Source organism: Charadrius vociferus, unplaced genomic scaffold (genome assembly GCF_000708025.1).
Source record: "Charadrius vociferus isolate BGI_N301 unplaced genomic scaffold, ASM70802v2 scaffold43, whole genome shotgun sequence".
In the NCBI taxonomy this organism is placed as follows: domain Eukaryota; kingdom Metazoa; phylum Chordata; class Aves; order Charadriiformes; family Charadriidae; genus Charadrius; species Charadrius vociferus.
Genome location: NW_009648043.1, coordinates 4,551,661 through 4,574,347, shown reverse-complemented (window position 1 = coordinate 4,574,347; position 22,687 = coordinate 4,551,661). Strand labels below are relative to the sequence as shown.

Genomic DNA, 22,687 nt, shown 5'->3' with positions numbered 1-22,687 from the left:
CCCACATCTCAAAGATCAGTCATTAGATTAATGGATATTGTGAGGTAACATTTTGTTTTTCTCTGCAATGCATAGCCCAGGATTTGCACACTTACCTCTGAAGATGCTTTTAAAAGATATGCCCCTTGCATAAAAAGGCACCTGCCTGATCAGGTATAAGCATTTCTAAACAGAAAGACAGGAGCTGTAATATTCAGTGATGCAAAAGAACCGGCGTGGACTTTGCCCAAGGCAATATCTTTGACCTAGATTTCTTGCCTTTGGTTTTTAGACAAGTTATAATTTAATATTCATCAGCTCTTGCATGCTGAGTTGTTAGCTGGGGACAGTAACACCTATAAATAAATTCAAAAAATAAGCACAACCAGATAGGAACAACTGTGGTCAAAATGGAAATGGGGTATGTTTGAACTGCAGAAATAAATAAAACGAGGTATCTACCTAGTAACTCTGCTGCAGAAATGTAATAGCTTGCAATGACTGATGCCATGACAGACCTGAGCTGACAATTTTCTGTCAGGGAGATATTAGTCTGTCTTAAATTATTTCAGACTAATAAGTGCATTAATACTGTGTTGCTCATTTGTCTATGTCTACAGGTTAACAGAAAAAGGAAAGAAAGAAGAAATTTATTAAAAGGTGAAGCCAAAATACTCACCCAAGTAGTTCCATTCAGCTAAAGAATACCATCTCCAGTGCCTTTTTACTTTAGAAAATAATTCATACTGTCAGTAATTTAAAAGGCAGCCTCCTTTGTACTTCATTGGCACCATACCTTGGTAGCTTTGAGGTCAAAGAGGTAAACAGCTGTGGCAAATGAATCCAAGCAACTGGCCTGGTAGCTCGTCATGGGGAAGAAATGGATTGTGGCAAGGCATCTGTAAAATTTCCCTAAGGCCATCATGATACAGTAGCTTAAACATGACATATAGTTTTGCAGCCTCCAAGTGATCATTTAGATTAGGTTAACAGAAAGATTGCTCTTTGTAACAATGAGAACAACAAATGGCAACCAAAAATTATTGGTGCTCCAGCAGAAACACGCTCACTTAAATTGCATTTGGTCACCCCCCAGAGAGAGGAGAGAAAACCTTTTAGCACTCTTAAAAGTGAGAGACGAGCAGCACGGTGTATAGAGCCGAGTGTTTCAGGGGTGGAGGCAACGTGTGAAACATCCCTCAGCAGCTCAGCCAGTGCTCCCAGTTCCCAGCCCCTACCAATGCCCATCGCTGTGGGGCCGAGCAGGCTGCCAGCCCTGCTGTTCCTTTGTGCTCAGGAAGATGATGGTTTTATGATGCAAATGAAGGTCGACTGAAAACCACTGCACCCATCTTGCTCCTGACCACCTGCACCACTTCTTTTTCCTCCTCTGAGACCTGGGATCTCCTTGATAGAAAATGTGTTCATTTTTACTATGGCTGCTCTTGGTGACTATGACAAGGCACCTGCTTCTCTGCAGGGATCTCCTGTATAAATCAGTATAGCCTAAGGAGATTAGAGGGGTCGAAGACAAAGAGGATTGAGTGCCTGTTTCCACCAAGGCCCTAACATATCTAAAGTATAGCGCCTGCAGAATTACTCAGCTTGTTCAGTCAGAAGTGTTCTCTTTTTTCCCCCCAAAATAAATCTCCATGGGCTGGAGGCGGAGGGGGTGGGGGTGCTCTTGGTCCTAAGCAGAGAACCCTAACAGTGATGCAGACTGAACAGCGCAATCTAGTTTTTTCCCCCTGCTGTGGTTTAGCATATTCACCCCATAGAAACGCAATATTTCTGGTTTTGACTGTATCTGCGGGCAGCTTTGCCATCAGCGGGAGCCGCGAGCCTGCGCTGCCTGGAAAGGCTGTGTGGTGCGACACCCCCAGTATTGCCAGGGCTTGCAGCAGGGGCTTTGTCAGGTGCCCCCAGGAGAAGCGGTCTCGGTGTAGAGATGTAGTTGCAGCCACCTTAACACTCTGCAAAAGGCTTTTGGTGCCGATCCTTCAGTAGGTGAAGGTTCTTTTACATCGGAACAATCTTGGAGTGATACCCCTACAGTGAACACCCACAGAACTGAGATCAGCCTCTGAGTCTAAGCCCTGGGTACAGAAACATATTATTAGCATAAATTATAGGTGAAATGTAGTAAATTTCATCTTTAAGAGAGCAGACTATTGGTTATGTAGTGTTCTAAAAAGAGTAAAGGGCCCTCATGAGTTTATATATTAACTTGCTTATTGACAGCTAGAACTTTCTACTTACCAGATGTTGCCTTTCAGCAAACAACCTCCTATAGCAGACCCAAGAAAAGATACTGTTGAACTTCATCTTAAAAATAAACATTGGAAGTAGAAAACAATTATACACAGAAAATGGGTGAAGAAAAAATCAGGACTATCTTTAGTTGATAGCTTTAAAGTCAGAAGGAATACTTTGCCTAAATGACAACGATGTGCCGTCCTGAGATGACGAGGCACACGCTAAATGGAGCGTTGAGCACAAGACTTTTATAATGCGTTTGTAAGAGGATTTACTATGTGGGAGGAGGAGGAAACACTAACAGAGTGTCAGCTGAGGAAGGAACTACTGGTAATTATCTTGCATTGTCATCAAAACCCAGATGTAAATATCCAGTAATGAGCTTATGGATCCTCAGGTTAGAAAACTGTTCAGCTTCAGAAATTGGGTGTCAAAGAGATCCAATCTTCTGTGCAGTTATTCCAGTGTAACCTGAGCCAACTTCACTTAAATAACTAGATTTATTTGAACATGTACTATCAAAATAATGAAAAGTTTGGTGAGGTTATAGGGTTGCTGTTTTCTTAATGAGCATAATTAGCACTAGAAGCAAATGAAAGTGCAGGAGTCTCCGTCTTGACTGAACAATTAGATCTGCTTGTGGTATCCAAAACCGAACCAGGACTTCTGCACTGAAGTAACTGGATGTAATTGTGTGAGCTCATTATGCAAGAGTTAGGCTTGTTTGTTGCCATTCTGTCCTTACACCTCTATGTCACTGAATATTTAGCTCTAAGGTAAAGGAAAAAACATTCCTGTTTCCTATATAACATATATTAAATTAGTTAGCATATATATTATAGCATATATAAAAACTTGCCCACCTTGCCTCAAATTAATCTTTCTTCTTAATTTGAATAAAGAAGCTTTCTCTAGAGGCAAACATAAATCTTACCTCGTATTGTCCCTCCTGAGCTAATGATTGTTAGGAACGTGTCAAGATGGAATTAGTTTTGCCCATAAGGAGTCTCATCTTTTAATACTTTTAGGTTGACACTAATATTTGGTTTCAATGCCAGAATCAACAGAACAGTTTTTCTCCTCCGGCAGGGCCAAAAGCTTGACAGCCTGCCAGTGGCTCGGGGGTAGAGCAGGTCAGGTATGCTCTGATGAAACAGGCCTTGCTGTTTCAGATGCTGCTCTGCTGAACACAGAGTATTTCATTTAAAATACTTCATATTTCGTTTTTCACTGTGTTCAAGATTAGTTCCAAGGGACTCCCATCTGTGTTTCTGACAGGTCCATCCCAAGGCAGACTTCTGCAGCTGGCTGCTGAACGGGAGCAGAGAAGCCCTCAGTAATGCCTGTTTTACCATCCTCCAGGTTCTGACAGCTTTTGGTTTACTGGCAGGCTGCTTTATTTTTTGGCTTTTATATTATTTTCAGTTAAGAACCAAAACACATATGTACGTGGCAATGTAGTGAGTTGGAAGTGCTTATTGGTTTTAACTCACCTTTTACCCACTGAACTCAAGCTCTGATTAAACAGGGGTCACTGTGAGGTGTATAGAGCACAGGACAAACAATTGAAATTCTCCAGGTGACAGGAAAAACAGAGATGGAGAATAGAATGAAAGAAGATGACAAAGGAAAGTAAAACACACAGCAAGGAAGAATAAGAAATTTTAAGAATTCTTAAGCAGTAATATTGTGATTGACAGCAAAAAATATTATTCTGTAATTGGGGAGCAACGCACTGAAAGCAGAAAGAGGTAGATTTGGGGTGTGTTGTCACTTGGCTGACTAACTTCTGCAGTTTCAATGTAAAGCCACAATTTTGCATTCCTTTATATGTTTTGCGGTGTTCCAATCTCTGTAGTTGCTTCTAAGTGTAGTTGCTAGGTGGGGACATACTTGCAAATTCTGATTTATGCTGCAGTGGAATTCCAGGAGGAAGAAGGTAGTCAAAGCTAAGTCTTCAGACCTCAAAGAGTTAACAATGACTTTATTTCTTTCCTTTTAGTTACCAAAAAAAGGTTAAAAGAAGTCAAGCCCTGCAGGCAGTGGAACCTTCAGGATCTGAAGGCACACAGTGCTGCCTTGTGCAGGATGAGGACATCCTGAAACAGGCACTGAGAAGGCACAAACTGCCCCTATTCATCTGAAACCAGGCTCTGCTAGAGTAAATGCTAACATTATTAACCCTTTCAACACCAAGCGGAGACATCAGGAAAAGCAGGCTATCCTGCATGTTCTCATGCTGTTTATCGGAATGTCCTTACCACTCAAACAGGCCGGCACGTTTGGGGAAAAAGATGTCAAGTATTCTCTCTGGGGTTTGGGGGCTCCATTACCCGGTTCAGTGGCTCCATCCTCAGCAACAGTGTGGAGGACTGTATTAAGAGTCGAGGATTCAGTGTCCAATCTGCTTTAACCCTGGGAAGCCAAGAAACAGCTACAATTACAGATTGTATCCCAAAAGATAGGAGTCGAGCTAATCCACATCTGAGCTTCTCTTCCTTTCTTCTAGCTCCTTTTTTCCTCTTCTGTTGTCAAAAGCCAAAGGCAAGTCTTCATCCACACGAAACAAGAGTGCCTTAATGAGGAATCAATAGTTTAAGAGACTGGCTACCCCTTAAAGCTTTTTAAACACAGTGCTATGCGGACCTCTCAAAACCAGCTCCAGCATTTGACAAACTTGTCACCAAAATGTCATCAACTACCAGGAGGTGGGATGCAGATGTGCTGCATTGCCTATGAGAGATCTCTGCCCTTTCAACTTCCAGATGCAGCTTCAAACAGTGCCCTCCATGTGTAGCCATGACTTATAGCATAAATAGATCAACAGCTAATGTTAAACCCCAGCTTAACCATACAAGCCTTAATCTAAACTCACAACTGGTATCTATTAAATGAAGCCTGGAATGAGAAATGGTTTGCTCTTAGGTCACAAAGGCATCTAACGGTCTGCAAGGGGATCCTTTATAGATTAAACTGGAGACTCCGTGCAGAAACACCATATGAAATAAAGACGCTTGGGCCAGCATTATCTCATGTCGGAGCCTCCTGCGTTTTGGCAAGGGGACAGTGCTGTTGCCTATTGGCAGAGCCTCACGATTTGCATGTAGGTAAGACAGTTTTAAGTCAGAAATTCACACTGTAGTGCTGATACTCTGGTCGCAGGTCTCATACAGATTGATGAGATTTCTTTTTAGTTCTGCTAGCAGTGCCAGCTGAGAGAAAGAAAGACTGCAGCTTCCTTATTTGTAAATACTTTCCACAGGGAGAAGAACTGTTCACCTTCAAGTTTTCCAGTGGATAAATTGTGAGAAATGAATGAGCCTTACTTATAGAAGCTCAATTTGAAAGAATTGAGCATCAGAAAAACAAAAGAGGATTTTCCTTTGCTCAGGGGAGAGTTAGTAAATGGAATAAGACATTGAAAGGACTGATAAGAACAGCCAGCAGAAATTGTTTCAAAATAGAGGAAGGAAAGAATTTAGAAGAAAAAATGTGAAGTATAGCTGCCTGTTACAGTTACAGATGGGATATCTTCTTTCTTAAGCTTTTATGTTCCCTATACAACACTAAAAACACTAAACAGATTTTTCTTCTAGCACACATATATGTGTTAAATCAAATGGGAAGCACATCTCAGGGAAGGACTTAGTTCTCTAGTATAATAGCTAACAGACAAAAATCTATTTCTTCACTTAAATAGTTGCATTGTCTTTGGTAAGGATTATCACATGCATATCCAGCTGCTATTAGATCATTTTATTCCAGACTATATGTATTCTGGAGTCCCTTGTGACGGTTATGAAATTCAACCACAAGCTATTGTTGAACTGTATGTATCTTCCACCTCTTTAAAAAGATTAGGCTGGCAAGACCATAATTATAGAAAAAAATATAGTTCTCACTTTACATTACCATCCCAGCCTTGAAAGTTTATTCAAATCTAATCTCTTCAAGATCAAGTTAGTCATGACCATGTTTCTAATGTGAGTATTTTGGCTTCCTTTCTCAGAGAACAATAGGCTAAATTGACTGTGGATATAAACGAAGATGTCTGATGTAAGCTAAGGCTGGATTTTCTTTAACTAGAAAAAAGAATGCGTGCTTGTAGGGTTTTTGTATTTAGTTTCAGAAAAAAAAAAAACAAACAAAAAACAAAACCAAACAACACCCTACTTTGTAATCACACAAAAATAAAGGATAAAAAATAAAAAGCCAGGAAGCAAAATAAAAGCTTTCCCTTTAGCTATAAATGATCTACCACCTTAATTAATGATGCTGCCACTAGCACTTTTATTAAATGCTCTGAGAGTTCTGTAACTCTGATAGCCCAGATTTCTAGTTGAAGAAAAACCCCACAAACATTTTAGTCAGTATAATAATGTCTTCTACTTCTCAGTAACGAGAAGCTGGGATGCAAAACTAAAGCTACAGTGTACGAGAAGAGAAATCTTCGACCTCGTCCTTGAAAGAGGCTGGTACAGCTCCAGGCACATGGATGTGTGCACTCCCAGTGACATGACATTAGGGAATGTGTCATCAGTAGGAGACACAGCACTGGCTGTCAGTGCTGTCATGGACACGTTGAAAATGCCAGGGAGTCTTTGTTTTAACATTTACTGCCTGAAAACCAAAACCTGAACCTACCAAATTTTATCACGGGGAAAGCAAGTAGCCTGGATTTCAGGGGTTAAATGCTGTACGTGTTGAAATACAGCTCTCCTCCCATTTTTTGGATGAACCTTCAGCCCTTAACAGAGTCAGTGTTTCTATAGCAGAGGTGTCTGGGTGTCCTGGAGTGTCTCAGTCCCTGCCTTTTCCATTGTGTTTTATTCACTACAAAACATACCCAGCTTTTGAAAATTTGACATCTGCTAAGCATAGGTGTTAAATGACCCTATCAAATACAGAACAGTAGTGAAAAAATGCTGTTTCTGAAGCATAAGACAGTGCGTGTAGGACACTATTAAGTTTTAATGATTCACATCATCTGCTCACATTGACTTTGGCTGAGCTTTTCAGGGAAAAAGGGCAGTTGGAAAGAAGGAAAGGAAAAAAAAAAAAAAAGAAAAACAGGCATCATCACAGAGAATGTTGTAACTCCTCCTAATCACATTTCTCAATGCTATTAGGAAAATGGACCTTACTTGTCAATTACTGTATTTCCAGCCTGCAGAAGAAGAAGGATATTCTCAGGATGAAGACATAAGAAGTTAAGACATGGAAGATCTACTTCAAGGTCCCAGTTTGCCTTTGTTATCTGGGCAAATCATTAGGTTTAGGTTCTTATGGAGTTGGGGTGAGCCAGCTTCCTGCAGGCAGTTTGCTTCATAGCTTCTCCCCTCCAGAATAAAGGTGACGCACAACCTCATCTGTACGTACTATAGTCTTCCTGAGGCAGAGGGATTGCAGCCTAGTTGCCATACACATTTCCAAATCTTCATTCATTAGTCCATTAAATGCCCTCTTATTAACAGATAAATGCCTTAGAGAACTGGATTCAAAACAGGCAGAAATGCTTCTAAGAATATTAAAGAAAGTAAGAAAAGCAAACACCATGGAAATTTCAAGAGTTCAAAGCATCAATCCCAAAAGCAGGAGGAAAAACAAAGCAGCACCCCATCTTTAACAAAAGGAATCATTTATCATGACACTTAAATGCATTAACAAGCCACGCCTGCATCAGAATGGCTGTGACAGTGCAAACCTGCTAATGTGGGATTAGTTTAACCAATTTAGAGAACAAATTACAATAAAAGGGTGTCTTGCATGTCCAATTGCTATGGAGGTCCAAGGTAGGGGGGAGAAACAACTGTGAAAAATGCTCTTTCAGCAGCCTAAAAGGCAAGGTTACACTTGGTACAAAAAAGCCCCACTGAATACAAGGCTGGAGAACGTTCCACCACACAGGGCAGGAGGGTTACTTCCAAACACAGCACTATTGATCTTCAAATTCTACCTTCTCCAATGAATTTTTAAATCTCTTTTTTTTTTTGACTGATATTTTTTTCCCCAGTAGGATTAGCACACGCATATTCCAGAAATGTTTCAATAGAGAAGCAAACTGCACCACTCTGGGACACGGAGCATTTAACCTGGGAACGCGAGCAGCACTGCTTGGCACAGCTTACACCTGCCCACTGCAGACTGGAAAGCTGGAAGCACCCAACATCCAAGGCAATTGGGGACTTTTCCTGTGCCAGTGCAGTTTTGCACTCAGTGAAATATCATCATTTAATATTCCCAAGTAATTTCTGTATTTCCTTCTTTTAAAAATAAAAAGTGCTTCCTCCCATTCTGTTGCTCCTTTCTCAGGTCCTTGAGCCACTGCTTATGCTGGGACTGAAAAGGCAGCAGAGAGAAACAATTCAGCAAGCCACACAATGAAGGAACAAAAAGGGAAGGTTTATTCCCGTTCTTTACAAACATTGGCACCTAAAAAAGAATAGTACAAATCAAAATGTAGCAATGGGAATATGTATTTGAGGAGACACAGGCACCACAGTGAGGAGATTTTGGTTTTATCTTTTCTCTTTAATACCTTTCATAGTTTATCGAAGGTAATCAAGCAATGGGAAGTCAATGGAGTGTTGTCAAAGAAGGGACAGTTCTATATAAAGAAGCTTTCAGAAGTGATTGACCATCTTATAAAATGATTTAAAAAACTTCTGTACTTTAGCAAGTCCTAAACAGAAACACGTTTAAATTTAGGCCCGTGCTTAAAGCAGATTGCTTTGCTGGGGTCCACTGTCAAAAATCAGAAAACGAACTCAAGTGCATATATATTTGGATTTATATTCAGATTAATTAATTCCAACTGCTTTCAGTTGAAATTGCTATAGGTTAAAATGGTAAAGAAAAAGAAGAAATACTGCTCGCCCAAGCAGATACAAAGATTGAACATATTAAGTCCTGTATCTGCAAATAAAAAATAGACTCCTTTCCAGAAGTTACAGCAAATTCTTTAACATATTTAGAGCCAGGTATCGGGAAGTTAGACTACATAAGTTACAGTCACTGTTAATTTCAACGGACAAATGCATGGGATTTTACTTCTGCACATACTATTGCAATTGTATTATTTATTTAACTAGTATTAAAATACAAGCTAATTATAACAAACCCAGTTCCTTAGCATGTGTCTACACTTCAGCCTGCTGCCCAGTGTAAATATGAGCCAGCTTGCCTGCCAAGAACAGTCTGCCTACTTCAGCCAAGAAACGGGACAAATAAGCTCGGCTGGTACCGATAGGCACTTTCCAGTCCCCAACCTGGCTTGTTTATAACAACTTTAGATTTTACTATATCGCACTGTTGCTGGCAGTGTTGACATACCCTCAGTTTAATAACTCTGCGGACAGCAAGAAGCTATCAGCAAAACACACCGTGGTGCTTAAAAACAGCTTTGGAGCTGAGAGCTGCTAGTGAATAGCAGTCTTTGTGAGAGCAGCGTGATTTATAATCGGTGTACAGAGCCCCCATGATTAATATTCATGCTACATATCCCAGAATAAATAGGAGATGCCAGTCTGATCCAAAGCCCTCTGAAATTGATGGAAATCTTTCCATTGACTGCAATGGGCTCTGGGTCAAGCCCCAAGCGTCCAAGTGTGTTTATACCTTTTAAAAAAGAAGGAATTCACTCTCCACATGTTTCAGTCCCTCACATTTATTGTCAGCAAACCTCTGGCAAAAGAATGCCTTTCTCTGCAATGGGACTCTCACTGAAGCCAGCAGGAGCTATATATACAGAGACTGAGGACACAATCTCAACGTAAAACCAACAACAAATTGGAAAGAAACTTGATTTTGAAACCACACAAGACAAAACTTAGTGAGAAAGCAAATCTTTCTTCTTAAGAAGTACAAAATAACTCAGGTTTTATACACCTGCAGGTTAAGAAGGAAATTTTCAATGAGGCACATTGAACCTTCATAATATACATTAAAAAACCCACTCATGTAAATCTAATACCATTATAACCATCTTCCTTAAACACTGTAATTATAGCCTCCAAGGGTAAGTACACAAATGGTAAATTAAATATGGCCGTTTAAATTATTTTATGCAGAGAAAAGATTTTTTTTCACCCATTAAAAGAATTTAATACTACTTATAGGTGTCCTTGTTAAATGCAGGTTGACAATGAAGTTAAATAATATAACCTCATTTATTTAAATGCTACTTTATAAATTTTCTGAAGTCCAAGTCCTCTCACAATAGCGTATAGTAATTGGATTAAAACTACCTTCAAATACTTTCCACCACATCTTTGACATGAAACATCTTGCAAAACCCACGTCTACAGAATCATTTTACAGTGATTACAAAAAGAAAATACTATAGAATTAAATAAAAGTGGATTGATATGTATTCTCCTCCCCAACCAATAAAATCCTAGCACCATGCAAAATACCATGATTTAAAACTGAGTGCTGGCTCTCCTTTTCTCTCTTTCTTTCATTTGAATAACCAGACAAATTATTTTCCAAAACACGACTGTTAATATGCAAGATTGGTTTCCAGAGTAGTTTTCAATAATAATTCTTTTCTTGCATTTTGCTTCAAGAAGAAAAGCATGAAGTAAAAAAAAAAAAAAAAAGAAAAAAGAAGAAAAGATATAGGAAATAAAGTCCTAAAGTCAATTAACAGTGAGTCCCCACAGAGGCAAAAGTGGACATTTCACGACGGATGGTACTGAAAGGGGAGAGCTCCAGTTCTGTGGTGTACTCATTGTCATTGTCATCACTTGTCACTGTTGAAGACTTCTGGATGCATTCATCACAGCAGCAACAGCAACACTCCATAAAGGCCCGGCTGAAAGGTTTACAGAGACAGAAAAGGAGAACTGGGGTAACACAGGACTTAAAGAACAAAAGGAACTGACTAATGAGATGGAGGAGGTCCATAGTCTGCCGAGAGACCCCTGTGGACATATAGGCAGTCACAATGTTGCAAATATTTTCAGGAATGATGCAAAACCCGTATAAAATGGTCAAAGCCACCACTGTGCAGTTCATCTGACTTTCCAGCTGAATCTGTCGCTTGTTCCCTCTTGTGCAAGCCTTTTCCGCCCTCCTGATCTTCCTCGCGGTTACCAGGGAGCAGGTGATAGTGAACAGGGTAGGCAAACAAAAATAGCAGCCAAAGTACCACCAGAGTCTCGCCCCATCGTAAGTGAGAGCTAACACGTAGATGGTGTCAGGGAGCGCGGTGGATATCTTCACCACGCAGCGCTCCCCCGGTGGGCTGCCGCTGTATTCGGGGTCCTCCTTGGCCAGCTGGCGCAGCACAACCTCCGGCAGGGCCAGCAGCAGCGCGCCCACCCAGATGACGGCCAGCTTGGCCGTCGTTGAGGTGCAGTTTTCAATCATCTCATAATACATCTGCACGTTGGTGGCGGCGCGAAATCGGTCGATGCAGAGGGCGCAGAGTGTGAATGTGGTGACTCCGAGAGAGGCCACCTGGGAAGGAGAAAAGGGAATGCAAGTTAATACGGGTGCTGTCTGAAAAAAAAAAAAAACAACAAAAAAAAAAAAAAGGAAAAAAGGACAGCTACAAGGGTACAGTCCATTATTTAGTGAAGAGTGGGAAAACTCCATCTCCTTCAAAAGCCCTCTGGTCCCCTGTTCATGGCAATTTTAGAGACAGAAGACAAAGGCCTGAGCTCGCTCAGGCCAAAGAGCGAATTAATTTCTTGTACATTGGGTGAAGGCTTTTACCATTGAGCTGTTTCCTGGAAGAGGTTTATACTCTTTCATAGTTAGAGAGAGATCAATTTGTACTCCGAAACACCAGTCAAGTCCAGCCTCTTGACTGACAAAGGCAAAGAAAAATCTAGTTTAGGGGTATCAGTGTAGGAGACAATTAAGCACCATGGTGCAGAGCACCATCAAAAGATGCATCACAGGCAGAACTTAGCTTCCAGTGTTTGCTGAACTACCATCCAGAATGCATCCCAATAAAGTATGTCGTTCTGTTTTTCTGCCTACAAGTATTTATTTTAGCTTGGTGTCATCCTCTCCTGGAGGCCCACACAAGCATCTGTGCAACACTGGGTGGAAAAAAATTGGGGAACTGACCAAAACCAACTGCAAAACTAGTGCCTGCCCCCTCCCCCCACCCCCCCACAAGGGGTGTTTTTCAGAAAGATCCATTTCATCACAGGGGTTGGAATTTAAGTCTAAAGGTGGGAGAATCTTCCTTCAGCAAAGGTATCAACTGACACCCACATCACATGTTCATCAAGCATGCAGGGGATCGTAACATCAAAACCTTCCACATCTACACAATTTAGGACCCCTGCAGATTAGGCATCTACTGAATGGAGTAGGGTCCGACAACTGGTTTCATGGACTTGGGCTCTTAAGTGAAGTTTTGATGGGATGTAGGCACAACAAGTCACCCTGTACTGAGTTCAAAGAGACTATCCGAAATCTTCAGACTTTCAGAGCCTGTGCAAAAACTGTCTTGACTATAATAGTTAGGCTTTAATAATCTACCTATCTTCAACATTTAATTTAGAAAAAAACCACAGGAAAATCTAGGCTTAATTTCATAGGAAACATCCTGGAAGATCACATACTGAAGGCCGGGAGAAATGGTAGAAGTTTTGTTGTTTAAATGATTTAAAGATGGATTGAACAGAGCTCTCAATTATATACTGTAAGGAGCAAGTACAGAGCAATGCATATGTTCTCCAGCTTTAATAACCATCATTCTATGCATGAATAGAAGTCTTGCACTGTCACACAACATTTCCTAGCATTTTATCCTGTTTATAATTAAATTTCCTAAAAACAAATTTGCAAGAAGACTATATACATTTTGGCCTAATCCTATTTCCAATAAATTCAACTTCAGTTCAAATTCAAAGCAGAACTCCCATTAACTTCAATTGGAGAAAGATTAGGTGCCCTGTTGCATTCTAATTCATTTATTTTCTTGGGTTTGCGTGCTTCTGCTATGCTGAAAATGTGTTGATGCAAAAGAAAAGAAACTGTTAAATAATATTGCTAATAAATTTAAAGAATGCTTACTTTTATGATGAATAAACTTTATGTCTGGGCAATTAACTGGGTAGCAGTAGGCAGTTCACCGTAGTTTTTGCTTACCCAAATTTGATGTGCAATGATATATCTAAATTTCACATCTGTACATTTTCAAAAACACTTTTTGTTTTCCATCATAATTTTGAAATATGCCTGTTTATGCATCTCTTGTAAAAAGTTCTGCAAAGACAGATAGTACAATTATGCACAATTATATAAATGTATCCTTAATTTTGGCCTTCAATATTTAATGGCCTTATCAGATTGCTAAAATTCAATATCACTGAAAAATATTAGGCACTTGGGATTAGAACTGTCAGGCACTGGCTTAGTTGGGGAATTCTTTGAAGCAGCTTCCTGAAAGATGAGTAAGATGCAGTCTCTTACTAATTAACTTGTAGGAATATTTAATGATGACAAAGCAGTACCGTAAACATTTTTAATAGGCAAATCTATTGATTTAGGAAGTTAAACTGTCTGACAAGATTCAAAGAAAGCTTGGTAAATACAGCAAAAAATAAAAACAATTAAAGAAAAATTACATTACAGGGAAATCTTAATGAACAGTGATGAACTTAGCTAATGAAAGATAATTTTTATGTGTCACTGCTGAGAGCCAGATTTTTAAATTCCAGACTAGCGACTTTGTTTCCAAAACACTTAAATGTGCGTGCAGTCTTCAAATTCCTTAGAGTGACAGCAAAACCTTTAGCCAGAGCATCCAACCTGAATAACAAAAGGGTCAGGACTCCGCTCCCTACAATTACAGGAGAGATAGGGAAATAACCGAGACTGGGGAATGAATAAGGAGCAAAATAAAAATCAGCAGAACAGAAGAAAAATCTGAGGTTTTGTACATTTGCACATTAACATTTTCCCTCTCAGCTCTTACGTGAACCTCCCCCCCTGCCCCCAACGCACACGCTTTTATGGCTTTAGCATTTCATTGCAAACAGGCTGTTGCACAGTGGCTAAGACATTAAAACTCTGCAGCTGTTAAGGCTGGACTAATGAAAGAAGACATGTCTACCATGAACAAACATAACCTACGGGGTTCCTGTCACATTAATTGACCAACAACTTGGAGGTTTAAGACAGTGAAATAGAGCAAGAGGAAACAACTAAGAACAGTGGAAGTCGGCTTTGAAAACTCTCCTGTGGATTCACTGAAATGAACTAAACAAAGCTCGTGTTTCCCAGAACAGGCAACGGTTTCCTACTTTCTGTAGGGTAACGGAGTTAGTAACGCCATGGAAAAGCCCACAAAAACCACACACGTACTCCTAAGCAGATGAACAGGGATTCACTCCAGCTGACTTGCCTAAAGGCAGCTTAGCAATGTAAGGGTCTGATGACTTACCCCACATTGCAGGCTATGAGTACTAGCCAGCAACATCAGTGGGTGCTGCTCACAACCTACTTGGGCGAGAACTGGGACACGCATTCTGCGTGTTCACACAACTGCAGTTCAGGGGTGTTTCTTCATACCAGTCATACTAGTAATCAGGGTTAAGCTGAAAATGTGGAAGAAGCCAAAGAAGTTTCCTTTTTAATCTGCTACATCGCCCTGGAATAACCACAGAACAAAGATAATTAATTTGATGGGGAGTAGGTAAAGGACAAATTAACAAATCCTGAACTGGTGTGAAGCAGCATGGAGTTTAATGGTGCCCTTCTTGTTGTAACAGCTGAGTTTCTGCTATGCTGATATGCTGTTGCAGTCTTAATTCCAACAACCTGGCAGGAAATGAAGCAAGGCAAGGGCAAGTCAGGCTCAGTAGTTTTTGACCATTACTTAGTTGTCTGATTTATTTCCATATGCTCCCTATGAAGAGTCTCCTTCAGCCTCTAGACATTCAGGATGACACCAGTTGACACCTTTCTTCTACTAGATGGTATCAGAAAAGTGCCCAAGTTTCTAAATAAATGAGCACCGGTCTGCTTTCAGAATGCAAAGTAACCCCTGCTTTGAGGACGTGCCCACACTACTTGGGCAAAGAACTGCTGTTGAAGGGATTACCAGCTACAGAACACACACGCTAAAGAAGACGTTACTGTTACAACAGAGTCCCTTAATACTGTTGCTCCTTTAAAAGCATTGACAGGGATGTTAGCGGGCACTGTGATGCTCCTTTGAGACACTGCATAAACCTTTGGTCATTAGCTCACCAGCTGTTCGTCAGCTGTGTCAAAACTCATTTGGGGAACAGAGGCCAGAGAGAACAGTAAACTCATGAAACGCTCAGCTTAATTGCATCAGTTCTCCTCTCTGTCCCTCCAACATAGCTGTTCCCCTTTCACAAACTTTAACAAGTACCAAAATGTTCCCAGGCCTTCCCTGGCCTGTCCTACTTCTTCTTCTGGCTGAGGTCCCACAGCTCTTGGCCCTGGCCTCTAGGAGCAGAGCCTCTGGCTGACCAGGGAAGCGGTGCAGATGTAGTACGGTGAGCAATGGCAGTGGAAATAAGACTCCGAATTCTCTCTCAGTAATATCTGCTTGACTAGATAACGGCAATGAAAACAAAACCAGAAATGAGATCAGAAAAGGTGACTTGGGTAAAACAGTCAATGAAGACCAAAATCTGTGAGTGGATATAAAAGGGAGGTTGGGTCACTCAGTCCAGTAAGATGAAGACCAAGAAGTGATATTGCTGCTATCTACAAATACATCTATCTTGAGATACAAAAGTTACTTAAGCCAAAGGACAGTGACTATAACAGAATGGGAATCAACCAGCCATAAGCAACTCGAGGCTGGAAGTAAGAGGGACCATTAATCATCTCAGGCATTGAGCACGCCTTCTGATGGAGAAGTGAGGGGACACAACATAGACTGAGTTTATATGGAACGAGATAAAATAAAGGAGTTATACGAAGTGGCTGCTTCTATCAGCCGAAGCTGGATTTTCTAAGACAGAATATATTTTATGTTGATAACACAGAGTTTCTTAAACTACATGGCACTCTTCCTTCCTTTGATACAAGGCAGGACGGGTATTCAAAACATTTACCCATTGTAACAGGAAATCTAAGCTACAGAAAAGGTTGATGACTACTAGCCAAGCCATCTCTGAGCCCTCAGTGACACTCTGTAGACTCTTTATATCCATTCCTGTTATATCATATAAATGACTAGGTTTTTTTTCCCCCAAGCCGTTACAGTCTATCATCTTATTATGGCTGTTTTATAGCCACATCAAACTTCATAGCTTTAGAGCATGTTAATGCAACATATCATGGTGGCTTTTGCAGACTTGTCAGTTTTGCCTAAGATAAATAAACAGAGTTAGCATGCAATACTTGTTTTGTGCTACTCTGCACTTACAGTACAGAGTCCAGTAATAAGACTGGACTACCACATAATAAAAGGTCATCCCATTGAAAAAAAAATATGTAATTGTTTAAGTTTATCTAGATTCTGGTTTCCGTTCTATCGATTAAAAAAAAAAACAAAAACCCCAAAACCCAAGAATGACAGTAATTACTATAAAAGAACAAAAATATAATATACATAAATATAATATATCTGTATTTCTTACATGAAGTGCTATTAAACATTAACGGCTTTATGCCTTAAAGTAGGTAAGGGTCACTCAGTTGAAACACTACTGTGGTGCAGCAGAAGTAGCTAAGGGGTACTGGGGCCAGGGTACCCCTCTGACATTAGCAATTAGCTTAAGCATCCTGGATGAAAATCTACATCACCTTAATTATCTAAAAGACAGGATGGTAATTCTGGAAACTACTATCATGGAGACGTCCCACACGTGTGTCCCAACAACGGGTACAATACAGTTGTTTCCTTTGCAGTACTATCAATATTCCAATCAGGGAGACATAGAGCACATGTGCTTTATGTGTTTCTTATCCTTCTGTATATCCTAAGAGTAATAGTGTTCAGAATCAGAATCTACTTCCAAGAGCTGCTCTTGAATTCTGTTGGAAGTGAAAGCCAACCAGACCATCAGGGCACTGGAAATACTCATTAGTACACCGCATGCTTATCCAGAGGGATGGAAAAATTGCAAAACACAAAAGGATTTAATTTTTGTTCATTTTCCTGTTTGCAGTCTACCACGCTACCACATAAGTAAATTGAATTTACTGTTTTTTTTTCTTGAAATAAATAAATGAACATCATTCTGCACTGAGGGTCAAATTCTCATCATGCTATACAAGGGACTCCTGCACTAATTCTTAATATTAACAACATGGAACTGCTGCTAAAAATCTGCCTCTTCCTCCTTTGCAGGAAAAATCCTGTCATATGGAAAAATGACATCCCAGTGCTCAGAGCAGAGGCAATGGTGCTGGGATAGCAGATGCTGCCTTTTTCTCTCCACACGTATGCAACTTAAATATTACTGACCCAATTTTAAACCTAGTCTGACACAAATTCGTTTCCATGCTGAAATGCCACATGCAAAGTTTAAGCCAAAAGCAAATTTTTATGGACAACTTATAAGCCGCTAAGGACAGGCCTTGCAGAGGAGGGAACGACTGACAGGACAGCCAACGTGGTGGCTAGTATCATCATGCCGTTAATACCTAAAGGGTAGAGATATATTAACATTTCTGGTTTAAATAATTATTTATTGTGCGATAAGTGCTGAAGATATTCTGCTCAGTAAAAGACACATGTAGCCATCGCCCCAGAAAACTCTCAGTGTGACGCTTTGAAACGACAAACCTCTCTGAGGATCTCTGTCTACAACCCAGAGGACTTACTGGAGGTTCAGGAGCATAGCTCTGACTGGAGTCAAAGAAGAGACAGAAAGGAGACACCACACAACAAAAGATGCGGAGAAGACAGATAACACACAGCTTTTATAAACTCCCATAAAAAATGTATTTGCTTCTCTGAAGTGAAACTGAAAATAAGGATCTTTTCTGACAGCTTTGGAACAGGCAGAGAACGGCTGCTTTCTTTGTGCCTCTCACTCGCATCTACCAAGTCAAAGACAGAAAGGGGAAAAAACCTCACCTCAAATTGCCCTGGAGGGTCAGCTCCAGGGAAAAAGAGTAATTTGTATTCCAGGCCAAATCAATCCTTATGCTTTCCACTAAGAATACTGATTGTGATAGCTTTCCTGAGCTGGAAGTTACCCACCAGAAGCAGGAGTGATGCCACAAATGGATTGCCAAAAGCACACGCAGAAATTGGGCATCGGATTTCAGAGGTTTTCACTGTCAGACTGCTCCAGACACACACCAGTCTCATATGCGTCATCTGGTCCAGATGAGGACACCACAAACTTTGTCTTTCTCTTCTTTGTGGGGGGTGTGAGAAAGGCAGAGGGGCTCACGTTTATTAGCACTGGGCGTGGGGCTGAGTCCCATCACTGGCCTCGGCGACTTCTTGCTCTGTGCCAGGCTGCACAAGATGGTAAATCAGCCTCTGCAAACCCTTGTTCCGGACCCTTCCCTGGTTTTAAATCCTCACTCCACTATAAGTAGCTTGTCTCAATCTGCCGGCATGGAAAGTGATGCCCACTTCCAACGACCCCCCTCAAACTCATCAAGATTCCAGCGTAACCTCCGAGAGCAGAACACACACAACTCAAGCAAGATTCCTCTTAGACCCCGAAAGATAGTTTCTTGTCCTAGTTGACACAATCCATTTGTCATCCTGAGCAAGCTGCTCTGGGCCTGAAACAACTTACTTAACCTCTTCACTATTGGCTTCCAGCATTAAAACAAAAAAAATAAAAATGCTACTTCACAGGACTGTTATATTTAACATCTGTGAAATATTTAGAAGCACAGTAAAACTACTGACTTCGTCTACATCCACATTTCTCTCTATTAAGGCCCAGCATAAATCTATAAGTAGGGGAACTGGAAATATATTGTTCTGTACTCGCCTTTTTTTTTTTCCTTTTTTTTTTTTCACCCTAGTCCTCTTGCTGAAAAGACTGGGTGTGCTTAAACAAAAAGAAAAGGGTTCCACATTGGCAGGGCTTGAGCAACAGGAATTAGTTGAACCCACTGTCTTTGTATTGTCATTTACCCAATATCTCCTGATTCTGAGCAATACTGAGACAAGTCTATGGAAGACAACATAAACATGTTGTGCAGGTGAACACTTAGACATGCACACCTAAAGCTACACTTCTCAACCGTCTGCAGAAAAGTGGTAAAATTTTAAGAACTGCTGAGTAGACGATTAAAACTGCAAAGGGGAAGAACATCTCCTCACACCCTTACGGGCAGAGTAGCTGCCCCAGTTGTTCTAATTCCCATCTTAATTCCCTCTCGGTGCATTCAAAACTGCTCCTCCAGGACAGTGCCATCATCAGCGTCAAGTGAAGTTCTTGTTGGCGATAATTTCATCCACTTCTACTAGCCATCTGTCTTTCCAGCTTTGTTCTCTAGCAGTTATCATGTCATCACCTAAAGACCTCGTGAGAAGCACAGAAGAATTAATTTACTCAGTTTCTCCCTCAGTCATGTGCACTGCATTGCTTATGCAAGCATAGCCATGACACAGTTTTAGAAGGTACTTCGAAGTGACCAGACTGTGATACAATATATGGCTGAAATGACTGCTTAATGTACTCGGTCACAGCAGATCTTTATTAGGTATGGGAAAACTGCCCTTTATATTAAATACTGTGGAGACCTTCCACTGCTCGAAGCTCACCATTTACCTATACAAATGTGCTTGAAGATACCATAAAACATTTTCCGCAGACTGTGTGCATATGTGTTATCACTGGCAACAGATGCTTTGTTGAAATTCTGCGCAATATCCATTAAACAGCACAAATAAAAAACAATTGGCCACAAGAGGCTAAGCTAAGAAAACTCAAGGTTCTTCACTGGGATCACTTGAAACCTTCAAACACAATACAAAGCATGCTCGAGTTATGTTAAAATGCTGTAATCACCACATCACTTGCTCTGGATAATGAGACATCCCCTGTTCCCTAGTTCTGAAAGTACAAGCTGGTATGACAGAGGGCTCAGTCCAATAAGGGTCTTTGATGCTTAAAAGTGAGGTATTTTGGGATCTACAACTCTGGGTGAGACATGTGGCTCCCTAAACAGTGTATGAGGAGAACTGGCATGCAAAAAAAGAGATGCTGAGCATGGAATGAAGAGACACTTAAAAGAATAAAACGCTAGGCAAACTTACAAGAAAACACAGACAACAGCTTAAAATTTGTCCGTCTTCAGGAAGATGCTTCTATTTGTATTCCATGAAGGTCTGGAAACCTCTCCTGAAGATAGCTGCCTACAGTTTTCCTCTCAAGATGCTAAGAAGACTTCATCCTTCTCCCATGGCGTGAGAAGGGGATGAGCCTGCCCAGGTGGGTTACAACAAGGAAGACAGTGTTACTCAGCTGCCAGATGTTCACTGCTGTGAACAGTCCTTGACAGAGCATGGAGCAGCAGATGCTGACTGGGCAGATTTCATGACATGCTCCACATCTGCGTTGGCCCTGGTGGCGTCAGCACTTCTGTATAACATCTGTGAGGTTTGAACGACACTTGGAAAGTGGCAAAACTTTGCTCCCTCCTAGGTCTCAGCGAGGTTAAATCCTGATTTCCAGGAGAGCGTCCTCCTCACCAAGCTTGAGAGAAGCTATGGAGAAGCGCAATCCACTAGTGGTGTTCAATATCCACCACTCATGGCTACGGTTTACAAAGGAGGGGGAGATCCATTCTTTTACTTACCGCTCCTGGGGTGATGAATATACTTTCCGTACATGAGTATTATATTTAATGAATACTGAATGAAAAATATACAATTCTGGGAGCAACACAGAACCCCGAGGCTATATCTTTTTAGATCTGTACCTTAGATACGAATTAATTAAGTTTCCTCAGGGACGAGGAGAATGTTTCACTTTTAGACCCCAGTAATAATTAAGCCTAAGACAGGCACCATGCTACTGGTCCCTCGTGACTGGATTGGTGCCAGTTCTTGAATAAGACTTCAACTCTAGACATCTGCAGAACTTCAAAGTGAAAAAATAAGGTGTCATTAAAGTATAAAGGGGGGATAGCAGCAGCCGAATGTTTTTCAGGACCACAGTTTTGACTTTTGGCAACTACATTTCAGATAAGCTACTTTCAGTTTGACAAACTCTTTAGTGCCCAAAGCTGTACAGCATAAGCAACTAATTTTGAAGAACAGCGTGGCCATGCAAAATCATTTCAACTACTGATCTTTAATTAGAATTGGCATTACAAAGAATCATTTCTATTTTGTATGTGGATGCACCAAAAAAAAAAAAGTTAGGAAGCTTGAAATGTCAGTATAGGAAAGTCCTGAAAACACTTAAACTACAGTAGCTACTTTAATTGAAATGGTTACACTTTAAGTGACACAGCACTACTTATTTTATTGGTTAACGCACTAGCCCCAGAACCCCATTCAGAATTTTTAAAAGCTCCTAGTACTATCAGTTTTTCAATAAATACATATTTACTCCTTCATGCCTTCTTAAATGCAAATCGATGAAGCATACTCTGAGTTTTTCAAACATAGTGGTATAGTACTGGCCTTGAATTCAGCTAAGCGTCGCACAGCTCCACCCTTTGTCCAATGCCACCAGTGGTAAAGTATATCACATACGAAAGAAGTAATGGCAATTTAACAGCTACACACCTCACACATCTTTCTAAACACTTATCAGCTGTCAGTTAATTACATATTACTGTACACTAACGTGCTGTTGAAACTGATATTCTGTCGGTTAATAACAAGTTGGGTTTGGTGGGGGGGTGGTTGTTTCTTGGGGAGGTTTTGGTGGGGGTTTTTTTGTTCCCCCTAATATCTTAGGGGGGGATTCTTAGGACAAGAGAATCAACAGTTATTTCCTCAGCTTTTAGTCAGAGAATAATGTTGAACATAAGATTTTGGGAATACGGCAGAGCCAGCCAGAATTACAGGCTACCACCCTACCGACAAGCCTCAGTGTTCAGTTCCAGTGAATAAATAAAGCGGACAACCTGAACGCTGCCGGCCGGGCTCCGGCCAGCTGGCTCACAGCTCCTTTCACACAGCCTCTCAACAACTGCCAAGAAGCTGCGATTTAAATGGAGTTGGGGTAATTATTTTTTTTTTCTTTATTAAATAAAGATAAGCCAAATAAATAAGTGTGAGATTCGAACACTGTAGTATAAATTAAGAGGGCATAAATCACACTGATGGTCCTTTTTACAATCACCTCCTTACACCCTATCCCCAGTCACCCCTCTCCTTCCACTTTCCTGAATCACTCCACCTTGGGGAAGACAAAAAAACGTAAACCCTCCAAAAAACTTGAAACGGATTTCTGAGAGGATTCTTCGCCTTTTAGCCTTTAGGAAAGTTTGGCAGAGCCGGCGAGAGCGGAAGGCAGAGCTGGACGCGCTCAGCCTGAGGCTGCAGAGTCCCCGATGCCGCCGGACC

The 22,687-nt window shown here is 40.8% G+C and overlaps 1 protein-coding gene across 1 annotated transcript in view; it reads right to left on the bottom strand.

Annotated features, from left to right (window-relative positions):
• Positions 1-9,860: 9,860 nt before the first annotated feature.
• Positions 9,861-22,687, bottom strand: part of GPR37 (G protein-coupled receptor 37 (endothelin receptor type B-like)) — a gene marked incomplete at its 5' end in the record, with an annotated part of 13,437 nt that continues 610 nt past the window's right edge. The window contains one exon of the mRNA XM_009883689.1: positions 9,861-11,697. Within this exon, the coding sequence (XP_009881991.1) occupies positions 10,879-11,697 (819 nt within the window). The remainder of the gene's footprint in view (positions 11,698-22,687) is intronic.